The 23250-nt window shown below is 39.6% G+C and overlaps 1 protein-coding gene across 1 annotated transcript in view; it reads right to left on the reverse strand.

The window, feature by feature from the left end:
* Window positions 1–23250, reverse strand: part of LOC137997909 (high affinity cGMP-specific 3',5'-cyclic phosphodiesterase 9A-like) — a 38421-nt gene that overhangs the window by 7695 nt on the left and 7476 nt on the right. The window contains exons 5-17 of the mRNA XM_068844233.1: window positions 22252–22298; window positions 20284–20379; window positions 20004–20063; window positions 18637–18718; window positions 17148–17243; window positions 14215–14337; window positions 8957–9049; window positions 8641–8708; window positions 5922–6027; window positions 3859–3963; window positions 3073–3129; window positions 1807–1896; window positions 916–1038 (exon numbers count right to left, since the gene is read on the reverse strand). Of these exons, the coding sequence (XP_068700334.1) occupies window positions 916–1038; window positions 1807–1896; window positions 3073–3129; window positions 3859–3963; window positions 5922–6027; window positions 8641–8708; window positions 8957–9049; window positions 14215–14337; window positions 17148–17243; window positions 18637–18718; window positions 20004–20063; window positions 20284–20379; window positions 22252–22298 (1146 nt within the window). The remainder of the gene's footprint in view (window positions 1–915; window positions 1039–1806; window positions 1897–3072; window positions 3130–3858; window positions 3964–5921; window positions 6028–8640; window positions 8709–8956; window positions 9050–14214; window positions 14338–17147; window positions 17244–18636; window positions 18719–20003; window positions 20064–20283; window positions 20380–22251; window positions 22299–23250) is intronic.

A 23250-nucleotide genomic window follows, 5' to 3' on the forward strand; every position in this document is an offset into this window, starting at 1 on the left:
CTAGAGTAGAGAACTTCGAGTCCGTACTTCAGGCTTCTCGGAGTCTCAGAGATTTGAAACAATATTGGATTAGTTAAAACTAATCCGCAATTAAATACCAACTGAAGTTTGAATTTTGACCGTCCAAAAAGTCTGAACAATGTAATGTTATGAAGAGGGAAAACAAAAAGTCCAAGTCAAACTTAAAGGCTAAGAATCCTGTGGAAGCTCGGTTTAATCAGTAAGGAAGCTGGAATTTAAAGGGAACCTCCAATAAAACAAGACAATAACTTTAAACCACAGAACATAATGTTCACAATAAAAATTGTTCGAACTTTTTGCAATGAAAGCATTCGTGTCCAAAATAAATGAAATTCAAAAACGCCTGTTTTGGTTTCCAAATTTGCCGAGCGCCGCCATCTTGGATAATTGTGACGTGTCGTGGTTTGCCCTATTGTTACAAAATTAAAGCTCTTTGCGTGAAAACAATAGACCGAATGCATAAATGGCGGCCAAAAAATATTCTTTTATTTATGTGCTAATTGGACTCACTAGCCTCGTTTGCATGGACAAAATACAAAAGAAATGTTTCTTGAGATCGAGGCTGGTTAGTCTAATTAGCACATAAACAAAAGAATACATTTTTGGCCGCCATTTATGCATTCCGTCTATAATGGCAACCATTACACGTCACAATTATTCAAGATGGCGGCGTCTGGGAAATTGGAAAGTGAAATTAAGTGATTCTAAAATTATTTTTTCCGGTACAAACACTTTTGAAGGAAACTGTCGATCAAATTTGATTGCAAACATTATTTTGATCGGTTTGAAATTATTCACTACTCGGAAAGGAGGTTCCCCTTACGTTTCTAGTAGCTTAAGATTCGCTCGCTTAGTCGGGCTAAGCTATGCCTTAGGGTATTGTTAAGATCTGACCTTTTCTTGGTTTTCCTCTCTCGAGTGTTTCTTCTCTCGTTCTTTCTTTAGTTCCTGCCCCATTGTCTTGCCCATGTGGGTGTAATAACTTAAAGCTTTCCGAACTGGCGCTACAAGTGGTTCCTGAAAGGGTCAATGGTTAAGTCATTTTTCAACTGTAGCTCCGTCGTCTCCGAGTATCAACGGACGCTCAACATTTAGAAAATAAGTCAAAGTAGAGACATTTTAACAGGTGTGGCACTTAACTACAGAAAGACAATGATTGCTAAGCCTAACCGGAAGCTTTTTTAGTCAAGAGCCCTACGAAAAGGTTGCATGGATGATTTTTTAAAGTCACTTTTTCAATAGAAATCTGACATCACTTCAATCAGAAAGTGCATAACTAGTCCCAGTTCTCTGTCGCGCGTTTCAGTGAAAAACATGAAAAAACTCTCAGGAAACGAAAGGAAGAGGCCATTTTTTCACCGGATGGGAACCGTCTCATCATTTTTCATATACTGTAGCATGGAATTTATATTTGGACAAAAAAAATGTAACTGATATTTTGAAAAGTGTATCAAAGGAGGGCCATATGACATCATAATTTTTTTTTAGAAATAACTTTTTTAAAAATTCATGCTACAGATTTTGTTAAGATGTTCTCAAAGTGTTGCGTTAAGCATTTGTGAAAAACATAGTTGACTCACTGAGTTTTTAGGCATTTTCTGTCAGTCACGTGATTTACCAGATATGGTTGTGGCAAAGTCAATACCGCGGCCGTCGGCGCGTCTTAAACTCCCTTTTGGGTCTACCAAGTGGTGACCTTTAGCTCTGAATACGAATACCACCCATTCACTAAATGAGCTACGCATACAAAATAAAGAATATTGTCTAAATGATAACTGAACACACCTCAAGAACAGGAAACAGCTGTTCGAGAGCTTCAAAAAGAGGTATTAGGACAAACTGAATGAAGCCAATCTGCGCTGAAGGTTTCGTGACCTGTGGAAATGAAAACTTGAAATAATATCTGCAAATAAGGACCAATTCAAAGCCAATTTTTCAAGCGAGTTTCAAATAGTATTCACTTAGCGATAACATTCGTTTTGCACTACTTAGCTTACAAATAGGCTTTAAATCCTCACACAAAAATCCCTTTTTTAGGTCTCGATCTCGTACAGGTGACAGAGTATTCAGTGGAAGAATTTGAATTTTCCTTTATTTTTAACAAAACAATGATCGAATTTTTTCCTCGAACCTCGACTCTGTTCTTTTGTTCTTGCACAATTCGTAACGACAATCCTGGTAAAAACTGTTAGGACAATTCCCGCTTCCCCCCCCCCCATTACAATGTTGATTTGATTTTCACGGTCGCTCGAATGTTTCATCAGTGTTTGGTGAAAAGGGGGCGCGAAAAAGGCAGCGAAAGAAAAACACGCGTTGCTCATAGAACGATGGAAGCATGCACAGTAAATTCTCTACTTTTCGTCCGAATTTGACAAGTGTCCTAAAGTCTTTTGACCAGGATTGCACGTTATTGAGAAGTTAGAAAATCAATTGAAATTAAATTTACGCACGGCAACTGACACGTTGATTTTTTAAGAGAGGGGATAGCCGGAGCATCTGGAGAAGGCCTCTGGAAGCAGAGTCATCTACCCCCAGAACCAACCCACATGTGATGCCGAATCCAGGAATCGAATCCGGGAGAATTTGGCGGAAGGAGGGAGAGAGATCTCAAGACTGTGCCTGCCCTACTGCCCTCTACAGCTCACTGCCAAACCCAATGTGAGCTGCTCGCACACCTTTTCCCGCGCTTAGAAGCCGCCAGCGTGTCTCTGCCTTGCATTGTTATTGGGTCATTTGATTGGTCAAGGATATTTCGTTGGTTTTGGTTCCCGAGGGTCCACCCGTTTCTCGAAAGTCCCGCAAATTTTCGGGCTTTTTTCGGGTGTCAAAATTCCCTCTGTATCTTAAGAACGAAGAGATTTTAGGTCATCAAACTTAAGAATCATTTCGTTTTCTGATATCTTGAAAACATGTGAAAGACCAGCTTATCAAGACAAGCGGATGCCGGGCAATTTCGTAAATGGCTTTTCGAGCCCGAAACACCATCGGGAGGTCCGAATTCAAATTGAAAGCCCCACTGTCGGGATGATTATAACGGGAAAGAGAACTAACCTTGTCTCTATCCATAAATGGAGCAACGGGTAATCCCTCCAGCTTTTCTACGTCACTCTAAAAACAATAAAATGTTACATTTTAACCGGAAAAACAACCTGACACCAGCTGATAACTGGCGACATGTTTCCCTGCGCTTGACAAAGGTGACTTGTTTTTTTTCCTTCACTCGCAAATTTTGCTGATCTTGACAATAAATCTCGGTGTTCAATCACCTGATCAGCAGCCACGCTTTTCAATGGAAACAAAAGATATTTTTTGTCTAAGGACAGAAACATGACGACATGACTACACAGGTTTGACCAACTTCTCGCCAGTTGCATAACTTAACACCGAGAAAAGCCACCCACCTCCCCCCAAAAAATGGGGAGCTTGAGCACGCGCGGTTTTTTGATGCGGACGGCAACCGGAAGAAAACATTTCGCGTGCAAGGACAGTGGTGCCCCCCAGATTTTTATAATTTTCATCTCTCATTAAGAAACGATACTTAGCAATGTAAAATGTGGTTGCGTAAAAACAGCTCACTTCCGGTTGCCGTCCGCGTCTCAAAAACGCGCGTGCTTAAAGCTTCCTAATATCGAAGAGGCAGGCACAGACTCGCCTTCGCGAGTAGCGCAATTTAATGCCACGTGAGAATTTTACATTTAGCACGCTCAGTTCGTGCATTAGGATTTCCCGTGAGGCATGCTGCACGCCTTTGAGAGTTCAAACTTTTGCGCATTTCTAAAAGGAAGGCTTTTGTTGCAAATAGCAACAACATGTTTCTAGTAGTTGTAAAATAGTAACCTGAATGAAAAACTCTTGCAAGAGGCAATCCAGCCAGGGCTCTGCGACTTCCATTGGTCTCGCTTCATTTGAAACATCAGAAACCTTTATCATGATCTGCATCAGCTGAAAAGTGAAGACACAACAGTCTACAACGGCACAAAACGTTTTAATTGCAGTAGTATTTAGTAAAATCTCTGTGTAGGGAATTACAATTTGACTCTGAAGATGACTTCTTCTCAGGATGTCGAAACGTCAGTCAATTTTTGAGGCGGACGCAGACGGCAACCGGAAGTCACCCGTTTCCCCTTTTAACTTGTCGCTACACAACCACGTTTATATTGCTAAATATATTTTCTCCATTAGAGATGATTGGTATAAAAATCTGGGAGACACCACTGTCCTGGCACGCGAAATGTCCTCTTCCGGTTGCCGTCCGCCTCTTAAAAACGCGCGTGCTTAAGCTCCCTAATGTCACCACAAAAAAAACCCTTTACAGGACTACACTCACCCGGACGATCGTACTTTACTTAAATATGATATGACTCATGGGTTCAAACCATTTAAGAAAACTTAACCTCGGTTCGTTTTGGAAGGCCTTAAGCACTACTGACTCCCCGATTTTGAGAAATAATCGCAGTACGGCTTCAACATTTGCTTGAACATCCGTTCGATTTTGTTGAATGATGTTGACTGCTGGGGTTGCCAAACGGTCTCAACACCTGTAATCAACCTTTGAGTCAACAAAGCTTCACGAGAGGCCTGGTATTCAGTCCCAGGCTGCAGCCGCGGTAGTTACAAGGGCAAACCTCTAATGCATGGCCCGGGATTTCAGACAACTAATAGACCTTCTACCGATACGGCGGCCATTTTGATTTCTATTGTTTCGAATATCTATTATGGGATGCCCAGGGGGCAAATACATATTAATTTGCCCCCTGAGCATCCCATAACGTCTTTCGAAACAATAGAAATCAAAATGGCCAACGTATCGGTAAAAAGGTCTATTCTGTAATTTCACCTCTGACTTTTTAAGTAACCCTCTTCATCAGAGTCTTCATGAACAAATTAGGGAGTTTATCGGCCGAGACACACTAAGCGACAAGTCGCAGCGGCAGGTCTCTGCGACAAGTCGCTCCGTGTGTACCACTTGCAAAACGAGCCGCTGCGACACCACGCCTGTTCGGTGCGGGTGAAGCTATATCGAAGGCGTCGATCGAGGATCGAGAACACGCGTTTATGGGACCGCGGTCGAGAAGTGTAGCACGTCTTGGAAGCTACGTGTTTTATCAATACAGAAACGAACCTACACATTCATTAAAGCTACCCTTAGGCCTAATTAGACCTAAACAAGAGTTTTAATTTTAGGCGTAAGGTTAGCTTTAATGAATGTTTTCGTTTGTTTCTGGATTGGTAAAACATGTAGCTTACAAGACGTGTTACACTCCTCGACCGCTGTCCCACAAACGCTTGTGCTCGATCGTCGATCAACGCCCGTTCCGTGTACGCGCAGTGATCTCGTATGAGGGGAAATGTAAACTAGTTTTCAATTCAATATGGCGGACCATATGACGCTCGCTCATTGGTTCATATATATTTCGTCGCAAACCACTTGTTGCCGGAAGTTTACACACGGTGCGACAACGTTGACGCTGCTTTCGCTAATTTTAATCGCTGCGATCAGTCGCACGAATTGAAAACTGGTTTTCGTGCAACTGATCGCAGCGACAAAATTCTGCCGAAGCGACGATGATTTTCACAAAATAGAAACAAAAGAATACTAAAATGACGGCCATTTTGGAATAAGGTGTATTCTTTCATTACACCTGACGTCACGGCAGCCATCTTGGTGGAAAGAGCAATAGCGAAAAAGTCTTTTGGGAATTTGACTCTATTATTATGCAAAACTTGAGCCACATTTTTTTATTGTTTAGGCACGAACATGGCCGTCTCATCACGTGAGAGCAATCAAGCAATTAGCGTTTGAGGAGAAAAAACCAGGCCTTTCCCATTACAGCATCAACGACACGTTGTTATTTTTACATAAGACGGTATCAGCTTCCTTACGTGGAAGTTCCACTCACCATGGACTTGTGAGCCTCGTTCTCAAAGCTAAATCCGTCAGCCAAAATGTCTTTGAATTTGTTGAGGATCTCGTTGTGCCTTGCCATGTCAGTCGACAAAATACATCTGAAGAACACAGAGAAAGAGCTTATGAGCATTAAAATTTTTACCACAATTGCTTGTAATTTCGCAGTCTGATTGGGCTAATTTGCCGTTGTCGATAGGAGTCTAGGCAAGGCTGCTTGCATCAATTTGTCACGCAATGTAATAGCCAATCAGGAACGCTCATTTTGGGAAATAAACCAAATCATATTATTATCAATATACGCGGCCAAATAGAAAATCGGCCTCTTCAAAACACGCTCAGCGGACCGCAAAAGACTGACAGCGGGCTGCTAATGCATTATCAGCCCTACAGCTGATTGGTTCTTGCTTCAACTTTGTGATATGCCTATGATTTATAGACGATTTTACGCATTTTTTCGGTAATTTTAAATAAGTTCACTGGACTGAGTTGATTCTTTAATAGCTTGTTCAATCAACACTTACATGATGATTTGAAGTGACTTTGAATTCGTTATTCCCTTAGATTGTATTATTAAAACTTTGGCCTTGTTTATTGATAATAATGATAATGACATGACTTTTTCGGGAATATTGTTTATTTGCGCCTTTGTAGTGTCATTTGCGGCCCGAGCGCGAAGACGCAAAAAACAATATTCCCGAAAAAAGTCATGTTATCCCCTTATTGACAAAACGTTATAGACAACGCTTGCTCTTCTTTGTGTCATGATTTTGGTCACGCTGTGAAATAACACTTTCTTTGGCATTGAATATTGTGGTAAAAAACAAATCGAAAGTGGTTCACCCTTGTCTGTACTCTTATCGACAACGATATTCGTACAGACATCGCTGAACCTCTTTCAATTTGTTAAATCTTGATAAAGTAAGCTCATCCAGACAAGAACAACGCAGGCAACTCTTGATGAGAAAGACTTGACGTTTCGAACGAGAACACAAAAAAATTGACCTTTAAGTTTGACTTCATAGCGCCAGAAGGTGACTCTGTTCTAGATTGTCGTCGAAACCTCGGTCCACAGAGAGAGGAGAATCGGGAAGAGTGGGGTAGGTACGGCTACAAGTGGACTACCGAAAACGTCACTGAAACGTCGCGCTGAAAAGTGGCTGTTTGCTCAAATTCAATGAAACCAATTTGAATTGGGCTGACTTCCTGTGTGTTACCACCAAAAAGAGAAAACTAAGCTGAAATAATAATGGGCTTTTCATGTCATTCATAATGGTAATAGGACTTCGTTTTGTCCAATTCGGTCTGTAATCATATTACCAATTAATCCTGTTACCAATTAATCATAACGATTACAATTTCAGAGAAAACAAATGCATTCCTTTTTCACTGTCTAGTGTTACAAATTCGTTCATTTTGGAAAATCCCCAGTTTGGTAGGGTAGGTGGTTGTTGCTATGGTTATTGTGATAAATTCTGTGATTGGTGGATTAAGCTGAGTGCACTTAATATGATTGGCTGATGTAACTGTCCGATTACAACCCGACACAATAATTAGTGAAAAATAAGGCAGTTAATGCACCAATTAATAGTTCTGATTAACCGTGAAACAAGTCTCTTTCTTCTGAGAAGTTACAGTATCGCTCAAAAGTAAAGCCGTGTTCACACTCAACGTTAATTATCATCAACGGTAGTATAATTCAGGCTATCATACTCCATCCAATTTTATTCAATTATGGTTCTGTTCACATCTGCGAACATTCAAATACAAGAGGGTAACACCCCAGTGTGAGACAAAATGGCGCCGCATCGCGTGGCTGCCACGATCATCATCACCATGCTTGAGGCGAGGAGAGAACCAAGGATAGCTTCTGAGAACAGAAGATGACAAATCCAAATCTTCAAATCTTCGCTCCATAAAGCGATTAGAAGTTTCGTCTGCTCATACCACCACGTGTTCGCCATTCTGTTCAATTACCCACTGTAATTACTTCAAACAACCCCATTGAGGTTGTTTGAAGTAATTATAATCCAGTTATAATCAGGAACTGTAATTAGTTGATGTGAACCCTAACACTAACCCTAATTCGATTATAATTTGATCACAATCGAGACCTAATGTGAGGACGGCTTACTGTAAGTTACCACCCTCGCGCGCGAAGCGATTCGCGACGCGATTCGCGACGCGCCCAATCGCACCGCGCGCGATGGTAAAAAAATCTGTAATTGCTAAAATAAGACAAGTTTCTTTGCCATGATTTCTTGAAAAACGCAAATTTCACGTTAGCTTTAAACATTATGTTAAATAAAGAGATTCCAGAGTGTTAAAGGGGCTATGTCACGTTATTTTAGAGTCTTTGGGGGAAATCTAATCTTTAGTTAATCACGAGTTTAAAACTCGAAAACAGTAATGTGGAGTTGCTCTACTGATAAAATTGTCGTTTCATCACAAACAAGATGATTCTCAGCAACAAAGACTCTTGCCACAAGCGTGATTTGCCAAACTTGAAAAACATTGAGCCGACTTTTTTTCAAGATTACCCAAATGCAATCCGTTTCAATCTTGTCCATTTGTGTCTATCCATGCTTCTCTTTCCTTTTGCTGTATTGCTTTTATGTTTTTCAACAGTTTTAGACGGCTATTGTCATAAAATTACATTAGTTTCCGTGACATAGCCCCTTCAAGTCAGGCCTCTCCCGCTTTCCAGCACTCACTTGATCATTCCTTCACGAAATGTCCTAAAGACATCTCGGCTAACATTTTTGAGAATGTCACACTGGGGCTGTGCACAGAAAAAGAGAAGTACAGGTTACAGAACACAATGCACAACACGCAAATTTGTTTAGAACTGATTTAGTTCTTGTGTATCTCAATTTCCAGTTATTGAAGAAAGCGCGGTACTTTTTCGCATTAAACTGTTCCTGTGGTTAGGATTTGAAGCCACGACCTCTTACTTAAAAGATTGGCTTGATGTTGTAAACGTTAAAGTTTACGGTGTGTGGGACAATTCTTCCGCGCGTTATCACCTACCTGGGAAATGATATCAAACGCCACAGCACAGTGATGGTTTTCCAGGGGCGAGATGTCGTTATATCTTATGGCAAGTTCTGTTCTCGCATTTACCTAAAAGAAACGATAAAGACGAAAACTTGGCTCTTCAACTAGTAGGTGATTATTCGAGAACTGTAAGGCTCGGTTTTTTCACTGCCTCAAACGCAAAAGCACAAAAAGGCGTGTTTTGGCAAAACGTATCCATGATTAAAACAGTTTTCGCATGCGGTCATGTACGCTTACGCAAGAAAATATCAATTCAGTAGCTAACCAGGGCTATGTATAATTGTCTAAAACAAACACCGTTAAATTCTCTTATTTTTCATCTTTTCGCATTTGCAAGCTGAGCCTCGATAAACGACAACGGCCAAAACACGACGACGGGTACTACATACTGATATATTGCACCCTGGTTTTCGCGAAGAGAAACGACAACGAGCCCTCCAAACCCAGAAACGTTTAAACCAATTATCAGAGAGATTAGCATCACGTTAACGGAAAACGGGAAGAGCAACGGGACCACGTGACCACGATTTTCCCGCCATTTTTCGCGGTTTGCCGTTTCCACGTGAAAGTTGGCATTTTCGCGTTTGCCGGATACGTGGAATTTTCTTCGCGTTTTTCTTCTACATAACAAGTTGCTTGTGGAAAAAAAGAACCCAAAAACCATGGTCCGGTAAGTCAAACAATGAATATTTAGATTTCATGGTTGTAGCCTGATTGTCATGACTCATTGCCGCAGTTTTCTTCATGAACTCACGTTGACTCACAAAACAGCTTCATCGAAACTCGCAAAATCTGACAGAAAATTGTATATTTCATCACTTTTTTTTTTATTTTCATTTTTTACGTAGCGTCTTTTTCTACAAACAATGTTTAAAAAGACCCCGAGTTTTTGTTTTTTGTCAACCAAATACTCCAATTCCAAGTTGCCGTGTATCACGCGAAGCTTAAGTGACAAGCTTCACTCCATTTTACGTGAAACGTGAAACGGAAAGCCGACGTTTCAGTGCCGTTTCACCTAAACGTGATGCTAGCTCTCTCTGTTATCCAGGTGATCTGGTGACGTAATTCGCAGGACTGGGGAGAAAAATGTTAACGCCGTATCCCACAACCACGCGCGGCCTTCTTTTCGAATTCAACATGGCAGAGGCGAGGTTAGATCTCGTCGGGTCTACTTGAATGTTCATTCAGTAACAGGAAATGTGGTAGACACGGAATGATCTGTTGAGTTTTGGCGATGAAAATACTGCAGGGAGTTTGGAAACAACATCTAAGGCCGCGCGCGGTCGTGGGATACGGCGTTAAAATTTTTCTTCCCAGTCCTCCAAATTACGTCACCAGATCACCTGGATGAAAAACGCTTTACTCAATTGGAATAAAACGCAAACAGCGGTTACAAACATTTGCTTGAAATGCATAACTTTTATAAACTTAACGTTTCGTATGTTACAACATCCATCATCAGAAGTGATTATTATTCAGTTACAGATAAATTTAAATTCAAAATGTCGAGTGCCACTTTGTTATACCGGGAGTATGAAGGTAGATTGTGGACAAAATGTTCGACTCGTCGTTTCGTTATGGCGTTTCATCGTTTCCGCACACCGATACTTCTAGTCGAGTCGTTGTTTTCCGAGTTCGACTCGTCGAATTGCCAGTTCGACTCGCCGTTTTCAGAAGTCGACTCATCGCTTCGGGAGTTCGTCTCGTCATCTTGTCAGTTCGATTCGTCGGCTGTCCTCTTCGACTCGTCGTTTTGCGAGTTCGACTCGTCACCGACCACATCGGTTCGTCGTCGTTTGTTGTTTTGCCGTTTCGTCGTTTCGTCATGGCGTTTCATCGTTTCGACTCGTCGACTCAGCAAGGCTATAATTCGACTTACATTACATGAACAGTTACTTGATTCCATGCACTTATACATGAAGTATTGATCCATAACTGCTCCCTACCAACTGAAAAATGGATTCTTTGAAGAGAATTCGTCTTGAATCGCGTGAATGATCGCTTTCATGAAAGCAGAAATGGGATTGGATATCTAGTAACACACCTTGTTCTTGGTGGTGATGACAACTCATTACAAACGCGGTTGTCAAGTTTACAGGATGCAGGGTTCTTCCAGGCATAGATATTCCTATCAGTGCCCTATCTAGTCCTATGCAACCTTTTGAACAATACCTTAATAATAATAGAACTGCAGAAAAAAATATTGCTTGACTTTTCCGTGTTTCTACCATTCGATGACGTATCATTGAATATCAACTCCACCTTGAAAAACACAGTTTTCTAACCGACCCAGAATTGGATGATGTTATGTAAGTATGAATTCTTCTATTGTCATATTTGGAATTCTAATGCTATACCCCGGTAAAATTGATATATATTGGTTTTGACAAAATTTATAGATGAGGCTGAATGCTATTTCCAAGAGCTCACAAAAGTGGTGTAATTCAACAACAAACAACAAGAACAATCTTTATTCCTTTTAAATTTACATTTTAACATATTGACCAGCCCGCAGATAGCTAGTGCTAGTCTAGGAGGGCCAGTCAATCAAGATCTAATTAAATATTTATATAAATAAATTAATTACATAATTACAAAAAAGTCAAATAAAACAGAAAGGTAGGATATGGTGATATTAGACAACATAAGGTACTAGACCAAAATACAATGTACACAAAAAAAGGATTTACAAAACTGTTTATTACAAGTACAATTAATGCTATTTTTCGCTAGTGCATAAGCATAAGCCGACATATGCAGAGACAGTAAGATGCTGACAATTAGCACCTTTTGTTGGAAATTTTACAAACAAAAGGCGCTAATTATCAACATCTTACTGGGTCTGCGTATGTCGGCTTATGCTTATGCTTATGCGCTGGTGAAAACCAGCCTTTACAGATAAGATTTAAACAAGGAACATAACAACACTAGAGGTATAATGATTGAAATTTATCAGGCACTATAAATTAAGAAATTGAGTCTGGGTGTCGACTTCAACATAGCCATCCCTCTCTGAAAGGATCTCAAATAGAAATCGGCGGATTGAAAAATATCTGAGTTTCTCCTATAGTTATTGAGAGTCAAACCTATGGCCTGTGGGTTTGTTGGTCAGACGTGTCCTGTATGATCATTGAGAGCATGTTGTCGTAGTCTGCCATGATGGATCGCGTAGCGAATAAAGAAGTATAGTTCTCTTGCTAGTACAGAAAAGAAATATGTTGAGCCACTATTAAGCAGCCATGATTCATTGGGCAAATGCCAAGTGGCCACTTTATAGAGGGCTGGCATTCAGCCTCATGTATTAAAATTTTGCCAAACCAATATATCAGTTCACTGGTATACACATGAATGTAATGTAAGCATTGTAATTTTAAATATGACAATGGAATAATCGCACTTACATAACTGTTATTTTTATTAACATTGTCCAATTCTGCATTGGGAGAATTGTGTTTTTCAAAGTGGAGTTGATATTCATTGATGTATCATCGGATTGTCTTTGCAAAAGAAGGCATTGAAAGTTGTTTCATTTTCCTCATATAAAGTTCCCTCTTGTACACTTTTTCAAAAAACTGAATTTATTGGATTATACAAAATTAGAGATTTTCTTGTTAGCACTTTCTGTTTCAATCTTTGGTCAAAATTGTTACCGCCGCTGAAGGGAGACGATGACGTTGTATGCATAAGACACAGATAAAACAATACAAAACAAACCTCCTGCATTTATTTTTGTCATGATACTTCGCAAGGAAATAAATACGTTTAAGGGGGGAGGGGCAATGTCAGTTTCTTCATGTCTTCTTATCCTCAACAAATTCATTCCCAGTGTATTTCAATGGTTTCTGGTTAGAAAATACTTGAATTCATAACCATTGTACAAGGAAGTCTACTAATCTACCCAAAAAGTGTAATAGGGCAAATTTGGGTGTTTGCTCAATAAGAAATGAAGTGATTGATATATGGAACACCATTTCACATGAAATAAAAGTCTTTTTCAGGGGTGTGTTTAAAACACGAAATGGCGGAATGGCAGTTGACAATGTGTGATATGGCTAACCCATACAATTATTGAGAGCTAACCACCTTTGAGTCAGTGATTTTTGGGCTAACCGAAGCGCTATTTAGGCTAATCAAAGTGTTGTTTAGGCTAACTGGAGTGACGTTTTACCATTTCACCATTTCGCCCAGTTAGCCAAAATAGCGCTTCGGTTAGCCTAAAATCACTGACTTGAAGGTGGTTATCTCTCAATAATTTTATGGGTTAACCGTATCACACATTGTTAACTGCTATTCCACCATTTTTAAACAAGCCCTCTTTTTCAGTATAAAATATATTTAAAAAACAGGTTTAACAGTTTTTACCATCAGAATAATATTTGCTTATTGCCATTTAATTAGTACTTCACTTTAAATGTAATACACAGCTGTCATTACTTGCTTATCCCAATTCCCAGACACCGAATCAGATATTTTGTAGTAGAGGTCATTTAAAGGGGGAGTGGGACTACAAATTTGTAAAAGCCTATAAAAGATTCCTTAGTTTTTCTCCACGCATTCATATTTATTGACCGAAATGGAAAAAATAAGCTTGATTGATTGATCGACACACAGAAAAGTCGAGCATCGATCAAGCAATGCAGTTTGTAGGGAGCAGTTATGGATCAATACTTCATGTATAAGTGCATGGAATCAAGTAACTGTTCATGTAATGTAAGTCGAATTATAGCCTTGCTGAGTCGACGAGTCGAAACGATGAAACGACACATCGAAACGATGAAACGCCATGACGAAACGACGAAACGGCAAAACGACAAACGACGACGAACCGATGTGGTCGGTGACGAGTCGAACTCGTAAAACGACGAGTCGAAGAGGACAGCCGACGAATCGAACTGACAAGATGACGAGACGAACTCCCGAAGCGATGAGTCGACTTCTGAAAACGGCGAGTCGAACTGGCAATTCGACGAGTCGAACTCGGAAAACAACGACTCGACTAGAAGTATCGGTGTGCGGAAACGATGAAACGCCATAACGAAACGACGAGTCGAACATTTTGTCCACAATCTACCTTCATACGGGAGAGATCTTTTTCATATCTTCGTACCGTTTTCAACGTGTCATGGCCATGCCGCTGATGGATGATCTCATAACAGTTCTTTGACTTGGGCCATTTTAGTTTCAATAGGAATAAAACGCAAACAGCGGTTACAAACATTTGCTTTACTCACTTGGTAAGCATTATTGTACCCAGGATGATCCAGATCATGACACAGTGCTGATGTCAACATCACCAGAACGTCGCAATCTTGTACATTACTTGGCATTTGAGTCAGCCAAATCAATCCGTACATCTGAACAAATACAAAACACAATGGAGATCTAGAGCTAACTGGTTTTGTGTTCTGAGAGTAGAAATCTCTGCAGAATGACTTTAACAGCTCTAGGCTCTTGTGCAGAGGCTGCGGCTCGGAGAAGAGGAGGATTGATCTAACATGCCAAAACCAGGTCTGCATTTAGAGCTCTTCTTGAAAAGCTAGACTTTGTCAAGGATTATGACTGAGAGCGACTAAGCTTTCTTATCACTATCTCTTGTGTTCCAGAGGACTTTAAGTCATCACGTTGCATGCTTACACAGATACTTACAACTTACTTTCTTGACTACTCCCCCATAAGGGCTATGCAGGGCCAATGAAGTAAATAGAACAGAAGAACAACTGTTAAGAATCCCAAAGGAACAGAGGCAAAACCTTCAGTTGGCAGTTCACATGACAAGTGCAGCTGAAAAGTTGAACCTGGGATTACCAGGATCAAATCCAACCGGTGGTCAAAACGAGTCTAGTATCCGCAATCTCAATATATCAAGGCAAATGCCCTACCCACTGGGCCACACTCCTCCTTATGCCTATCCTATGCCTCCCCCCTTAAGTTAAGTTTTGATAAGAGCCATGGTCAAAGCGCGTGAATTACTTTGTGCTTTATTTCCAAGTCTTGTAGCGCAGCATTTTTCTGCCTCCACAATATTAAGCGAATAAGTAAATTTTTAAGGAGAGAGAAATTACAATGTAGAAATGGTTCTGCATGATTTCGTCACTAGCAGAATTGACTATTGCATTGGACTTCTTTATGGACTCCCAGGTTGTGAAATAACTAAACTGTAGAGAGTACAGAACGCAGCAGCTAGGTTACTAACTTCAAGCCGCAAATATAACCATATTACGCCCGTTTTGCAAGAATTTCACGGGTTGCCAGTTAATTACAGAATACATTTTTACAATTTTGCTTTTAATTTTTAAAGCACCAAATGGTATGGAATTCAGGGCTCGAAATTGCGACTCACTGGTCGCCAATGCGACCAAAAATTGAATGCTGGCGACTAGATTTTCAGAACTGGTCGCCAACTGGCGAATCACATTTTGTCTTTAACCCAGGATAAACAGTAGACAACTTCTGTATTTGAATCTTTATATGATGAAATCATTCGGAATTGGTAGCGAGAACACGACTCACCTTCCCTTTCCCACGAAAAACTTACGTCTCAATACTACAAGAAAATCGGTTTCACACACTATAAATCAATAGCACAAAATGTACTTCGCTACTTCGATAACCGCGTGGTCGCACTTAAACACCATGTGCTTCTTGTCTGTTACGTGAGTTTTTTGCGGCCGGACGACAAAGATTCAGCCAGAAGGTTAATTGAAAATTTAAATCCATGGTCAGTTGTGAATGCTAGAGACGGAGATTTAGCCAAATTACCGAAGGACCTCCTCGGAACTAGCTTGATACTGAGTGAGTGAGGAAAGGATAGATAAGAGAGTAATAAAGCATGACAAGAATTTGTCATGACAAGAATTCGAAAAGCAACCTGTACCCTTAACGGAAAGTAGGTTGGGGAACTTGTCCCCTCTGTTAGAAAGCGGACACCTGCAAAATTGACTACACAAGGTGTAAAATAGGTGGAGACAAATATTGGTAGAAAATACTTTAAGAAACCAAGTTCCTCTGATTCTAGAGGCTACTGAAACCGCGGAGCCGCAATAGTATTGTGTTTACTCGCAATAAAGGTAAGTTGCTTGCCACGCAAGCCGTAGGAGAATAAATAACTACGTTTTGAAGAGGTTTAAGGACCCATGTTTGCCTTGCTACGGAAAACACGGACTTAAAATGTTCTGTACTTCGGTCCATTTAAAATAACCGTAAAGAACACCATCACCAAACGACAGACAAAAGCCGAAAACAACAGTGGCTTTAGAGGTCTTTCTCGTGCTGTTTTTTTTTTCCTGGGTGTTTTATAATTACGACTTTCCTTGCATGCAAAGTAACATTTAAAATCATGTTCTTACGTAAGTCATATATTAAGTAAGTTGGCGACCAAAGTTTGTGATCTGGCGACCAAATTTTTCCCATTAGTCGCCAGCTGGCACCTGGGCAAAAAAATTAATTTCGAGCCCTGTCAGGAACCACCTTATATTAGCGATTTACTTAATATAAGAAAGCATGCAAGCTATTCATTGCGCTCTAATTCAGGCACTATTCTGTTACATCCAGCAGGGAAAACCTTTTGGTGAAAGATCTTTTAGTGTAGCTGCGCTTCCACTGTGGAACGCGCTCCGTGCTAGCCTGCGCAATATTGAATTCTACTTTAACTTTTAAATCTTGTCTTAAAACATATCCTTTCACGTTAGCTTTTAGCCCTTAGCACTTAAATTACTTTATTATTCTCAAATTTGGTTTATGTACATATTAAGTATATTTTAGTACTGTAATGGGCTTTTGATCATTGTATGTTAAAAAGCGCAACATAAAATTATTAATAAATTATTTTTTCTTGAAATGATAAATTCGTTTTGGCACGGTGTTGGTGTTATTTTTCAGTGGAGGGTTTCACAACTGTTATGGTTACGTGAGGAGCAGAGTTAGTGAGACACTTAGCGACATTTCAGACAGCATGTCTAGACAAAAGTGATATTCCAGTGGAGAAGTCAAGGTACAATGTATAGAGGATAACACTTCATGCTGCGTGAGTGGGTTCTTGACACAAGTGATGTTCAAGTTGAGAGGTCGAACTTAAGAGGACAACACTTTGTGCCTTTTATCAAAAAATAAGAGTGCACACATCTCTCATTACTTGAATTTCAGGGTTAATCTTACCAAGTCTTACCATTTGTGTCACACAGAAGGCATGTCTAAAATTGTGAAAAGGCGTAGCATTATAATTCCTAAAAACTTCAAACAGGAAGTTCTGAAGAATGGGTATCTAAAACAAGAATTGAGAAAAAAAATCAATAAAGAACCAAAAACAACAATAAAAAAACAAATGAAAATACACATGTATGCATTATTGGCCAACTTTAAGGACGGTGCCTACTATCGTTATTGCGCATAGGTTTTGCCCATCTCGAAATACTCGTATTTCCTATGGGTGGTGCTTATTAATACAGCGATATTTTTGCGCGGTTCAAAACTATGCGGAGAAAGCAGAAGTTAGCAAGTACTCTTGGTATCCAAAAAGAAAATTGGGGCTAACCACGCATTTTTTAGAGATAATAAAGCCTCAATTTGGAAGACAACGCCATACAGTGCTTTGTATTTTAAAGCTTTTTACAAATATTGTTGATCAATTATCTTCGAAAAATGCATGATTCCTCCCTATTTTCTTTTTGGATTTCAATAACACTTGTTATGATCTCCTTTTCCCGCATATTCAGTAAACCTCGCAAAAATACCTTTGAATTAGTAGGCACCGTCCTAAAAAACAGTGAGGTGAAGTTATTAGTCTCTCCCCTTGGGGCTTTTCAGAACTAATTTACAATGATTTTTGTGGGGGACTTTTTTGGCTAGGCTGCTTGTTAAGCAGATTACCATTTATTTAGGAAGTGAAAGATGCCCTCGACCAAATTAGGTAAGACCACAACACCGGGGATAATGTCCGCTACTGTTTTCGAGAAGTGAGTACGAAAAGTGAGTGAGTTCTTTAACGTGCCAAACTACTACCAAGGCTATGAGACGGGACCTCCGGTTTGCAGTCCTTATCCGAGAAGACTTGAAAGTCTAACTATCTTCAGATGTCATAACAAAGGCAGCACTTTCTCCTCAGTTTTTTTAAGACCCTGAATGTTGGTCCGGCTGGAGTCGAACTCTTAACCTCCCGCACGACAGCCCGATGCTCAACCAACTGAGCCCGCTGGTGTGCGGTATTCATTTGAGTTTCTCATCAAAGTATGTCAAAAAACAAAAACTGCTTTGCTCCTTCAGTGCTAAGAGTGAGACTACAGCGTACATGTATTTTACTCGTTAATGAAGGCTGCTCAGGGATGAACGGGTTAACATCTAGGTCCACTGAAAAACTGAAGCCGATGATACACGGTTCAAGATCTTGCTCCACAAATGTTGAACAATGTTGCACATTAACGTGTTGAATGGCATATTTCAGATATTTCAACATTCAACATGACACGACACACTGTTCAACATCTGTTGAACAAGAGCTGCAATATTTGTTGATCAACAAATGTTGAACCGTGTATCATCGGCTTAAGTCCCCTTCCATCCTTTCAGTTCTGAGATTACTCTGTCTAACGCCATACGATTTTACTTGTTACTGGCGCTGAATTTAAACAAAAGGAAAAAAACTTGTTCAAATGAGATACCTCAATGTTGAATTTTTCTATTAAGTTAAGATCTATATACATCTGTTGCAGCAAATAGAGCATCTCGTGATCCTCCCATTGCCTGAAAAAGAATATAAAATTTAATCTCATATGAACTACTGTATGTTAAAATGACAATCCTTTCCCTCAAAACAATGACAATTACCAATTTTACTCTGTCTAACCACAGATGACTTTACTTGTCAATTGGTGACGGTTTAGAAGTGAAAGGGTTTGTTTGCTATTTATTAATTTATTTTATTTGAGCACTGTTTAGCCAAGGGTAGACTTTCATATCTATACCCGACTAAAAAGCCATTGTTATTCTGATTAGGCCTTGCTAATTACAGGGTAGGTATTGTTATGTTTGCTTTGTTCTTTGCTCTTCTTTCTTTTGTTCTTTTCCTTCTTTTGTTCTTTCTCCTCTTTGTTCTTGTTTTACGGACATTTAATTATTTCTGATGCGGTATATGAAAGACCAGCCAAGTTCTGGCAGCTGTTCAGCTGATATGGACCTGCTATAACCACCCATACACTCGCATACATGTAGGGCAGCCACAACACAGGGAACAGGGAACTTATGAACAGTCATGGAAGTTACATGTATTTGTGAGACAGGGCCTATGGTTTGTAGTCCTTATTTGAGAACTTCAAGACTTGAAAGTCTAATAATTTTCAGATGAAAATGTAAAGGCAGCACTTTCTCCTCACCTGTTCTAAGATCCCAAGTGTTGATCTATATTGTAAGGAGCAGCCGTGGTCCAGTGGTTAGGACGTTGGGTTTGGGTGTGATTGCTCCAGGTTCCAACCCAGTTTTAATCTCTGGTTTGTTTCCTGTTGTCCCGGATTCAACTCTACTACTGATGCTTTGTAAAAAGCCACCCAACTGGTTGCCTCCTGCCAGTTGGGGTTCTTAATCATGTTTCCATAAAGTCTGAATTATTTCTTTCAGATTATCAAAAGTGGGGTGCCTGTGAACTAGCTTGACAACTAAGCGCACTTCCACTATGAACAAAGCATTCACATACATTTTTTTACATCCGCTTAGGATAGGAACTAGTGACCTCCTGAATGGCAGCCCTATGCTCAACCAATTCAGCCACTTGTGTGTGGTATCTCGGTTCATTCAAAAACTATCTCCTCTTTAACGCGTTCCATGGGCAGGCCAACTCCAGACAATTTGACTTGTCAATAGGGGTTGGTTCAGGGATCAAAGACGGAAGTCATATTTCAAATAATAGCAGTAACCAATAATTATTATTCTCGTACACCACTAATACCAACAAGCAATAAAATTCTACAAAAGAATAACTGAAATTCAATCAAGAAGAGTCAGGAGGAAATCAATGAAAATTTGCTGTACATACCAATTATCAAATGAAGGTTTTCTTAAAAGATTTCTTGTTTGCTCTGTAAGTTCAGCATTCCTGAAGAAAGAAACAAGAATGACATTATTATTTAGCAAAGAAATACTGGTACTAAAATAAGGCCAGTTGAACTTGCCAACATCAAGTAGCGCTTGCACCATGGATCCTGCAATAACTATTATTCATTTGTAAGTTGTAGCACCTAAGCTACTGTAATCCACCATGCTCCCTTCCCAGATTCATATTTTTTAGCACAAAAAATTGGGATTCAAGCACTTACGAGAATTTTTGGAACTTTTCAAGTACAGAATTGAGCTCTCCAGAAGTCATTCTGCGTAAGCTGTGCTTCTCAGATGTGGGTCTCTTAGAGGTGCCACTACAACAGAAGTATATCATGAATTTACAACAAGCATGTGTTGCATAGTATTTCTAAATACAGACAGGATTATGGCAAGGCTCCTGCCTAAGAAAGTCTTCCAGGACCCCTTTGGGCTTCCAACATTAAGTTAGTAGCCCGAGTCATTTTTTCAAGAGCCCAGAATTAATTTTAATAAACTTGGTTTTAAGGTACTAGGTTTCCTTTGCGGCACAACTTTCCACAATTTAACGGGCATGAATTTAATAATAATAGCATTTTATTATAAAACACTGCGCATGATGCGAATTGTGTAATTACATTACATGAGAATAAACCTACACTGTAGTAAAATTACAGGGCCCGGTTGTTCGAAAGTCGATTAACTTAATCCAGGATTAACGTAAACTTTTGTTTCATGTTTTCCACTTTTTGGTGAAAGTTTTGTTTGCTTATTTCTTTTTTCAAGATTGAGTTCTTCTGATGTAAAGTTTTGCCGAATATCAGCATTCAACAGCATTTGGGAGTAGAGAAATAAATTCCTTGGTTCAATTTTAATCTGGAGTTAGCGTTAATCGACTTTTGAACAACCGGGCCCAGATTGTCAACTTGATGGGCACTGGGCATTACGTTTTAAAGTTACTCTGAATTTACATTTTTTACATTTTTAAATTACTCCAAATTTACAGCCTACAATTTCGATATGATGAAAAGTTTACTACAGATAATTAATAATGTTGGAAAATATCCAGCTAGAGACCATGAGCTTTAAAGCACATGTGGGGGAAGAAACTTTTCTTAAAAAGCTCTGTTTTACATTTCATAAGTGATGGCCTATCGTTAAAGCGTTGAGAGCGGTTGTGCGCGCAAACGCACGCCTGAGTCAGTAGCATAAGATGGTGAAGGCGTGACCTGGTGTCCTTGATCCTTTCAAAGGTTTTCGCATACAAGAGATCTCATTGTGCACACAGAGTCGTGCAGCCGCACAGCTTCAAAGCATCTTTGAAGTGGGAGGCCGGAAAAATGATGCGTAATGCACGTTTTTGCACTCTCTCGATTTTTTCTGAGAGCTGGACAGAGAGAGAGGAATGCCACACAGGGCAACAGTATTCCAGTACTGACCTAATTAGTGCAATGTGAACTCGAAGGAGATCATGTTGAAGTTTGCCACTGCGCTTTAGCACCCGTAATAATTATATGCAGTTGTTTGGAAGCCTTGCCTACTATTTCATTGGCATGAGAATCCCATTTTAGGCAGCTGCCTTGTATTGAATTGTTTAATAAACTTTTCACTTAGGAAATTAACAGTTACTGATTGACAAATCACTTTGAACTCTTAATCCTGCAAGTATTAAAGGGTTTAACTTAATAATATGTTCTTTGAACTAATTTTGTCTGTTTATCACTTGGATATTGAAGAACTCTTTTTTGTGGAGCCTCGCTTCTCAATAACAAAAACAACAACAACAACAACAACAATATTATTATTATTATTACATGTTATGAAAAGCCTAAGAAGAACAAGTGAGGATTTGCGTGACTACCTCTGGCCTACCTGAGCTGTGAATGGATAAAATGTATATTAACCCATTGACCCCTAAGAGTGAGACTTGAACAGATTTTACTCTTTCTAAACCCAGACTCATCAACTGTGGGCATCCTAGGGCGTTTGGGGTGTCAATGAGCTAATCTATATTCACAGCTCACATGTAATTTAATTAAAAGGCTCAAACATGAGCTAATTCTGGTATAGAGGGCCTTAACCCAAGATGAGTCCAGGATGCTGTCACTAGTAAGATCTTGTACCCACAGTTGTGCCAAAATGCCAGCTGACTGCAAAGCCTTAATGTCAAAATATTATGAAAGGCAACAAAATTTAATATTATCACATACATTGTCATCTCTTTGAAAAGTCCAAGCCAACTGAGGTGTTCAACACTCTGTGGAACAAAAATGTTCATTATTTTAACCTTATGGCAGGTCGAATATCAAATATTTAGCACTTGACAAAGTGAAAAGAGACCACATCACAACAGACTGCACAGCTCCTTTTTTTTATCATCTGGTATTGCAGCAATACATGTACATCATAGTTTGACTCTTGCCCTTCTGGGGGAAGGGTTATTATGATTTATTCTCTGTCTAATGCCAGAATATATTTTACAACAGAACCTCGATTATCTGGACTTGTCGGGACTGAGCTGAATACTTCGGATAATTGGAAATATGAATATTAATGAGGCAAAAACAAAACTGAATAAGGCAGAGAAAAGTAAAATTTAATCATGCAGGAATAAAGCATTATTACACAATGGTTGTTTGAAAAACTATTAACAGTTGCCCATAAATTATCTGCAACAAGCACAGGCACCCCAAGCTCACTGTGTGGGAAAGCCAACATAAATGTAAGGATTTCTATGGGAATCCCGATAAAAGACCTGAGAAGATAGTTTTACGAAAAAAATCTCAATTAAAAAGCCTACATAACCTTATTGCCATTGTGGGTCGCTTCCTTTCTGTGTGGTTTTTTTTTCCAGATTCGACACGAATTGAGCCATTATTACATGTAGTTCCTTGGTTGCCACTTTATGGTTTTACTATAACTGCTGACAACCAAGGAACTGATAATGGCTCAAAAAAAAAAAAAACTGGGACCAGACAAGCAAGTCCAGATAATTGAACTCTTCGGATAATCAAGGTTCGACTGTACTTATAACCTGGGAACCACATAGGGGTGAAAGGAATTTATGGGCGCATTCGATTGACCGTATTCCGGAATAGGAATACATGGAATAGAAGTTAGAAATCCTTCGACTTTGCAGAGATTCATATTAATATTGTCAAACATCTGCTAAAATGCTATTTCAAACATAGCTTTATTGTCCTTGTTTC

This window comes from Montipora foliosa, chromosome 3 (genome assembly GCF_036669935.1).
Source record: "Montipora foliosa isolate CH-2021 chromosome 3, ASM3666993v2, whole genome shotgun sequence".
In the NCBI taxonomy this organism is placed as follows: Eukaryota; Metazoa; Cnidaria; class Anthozoa; order Scleractinia; family Acroporidae; genus Montipora; species Montipora foliosa.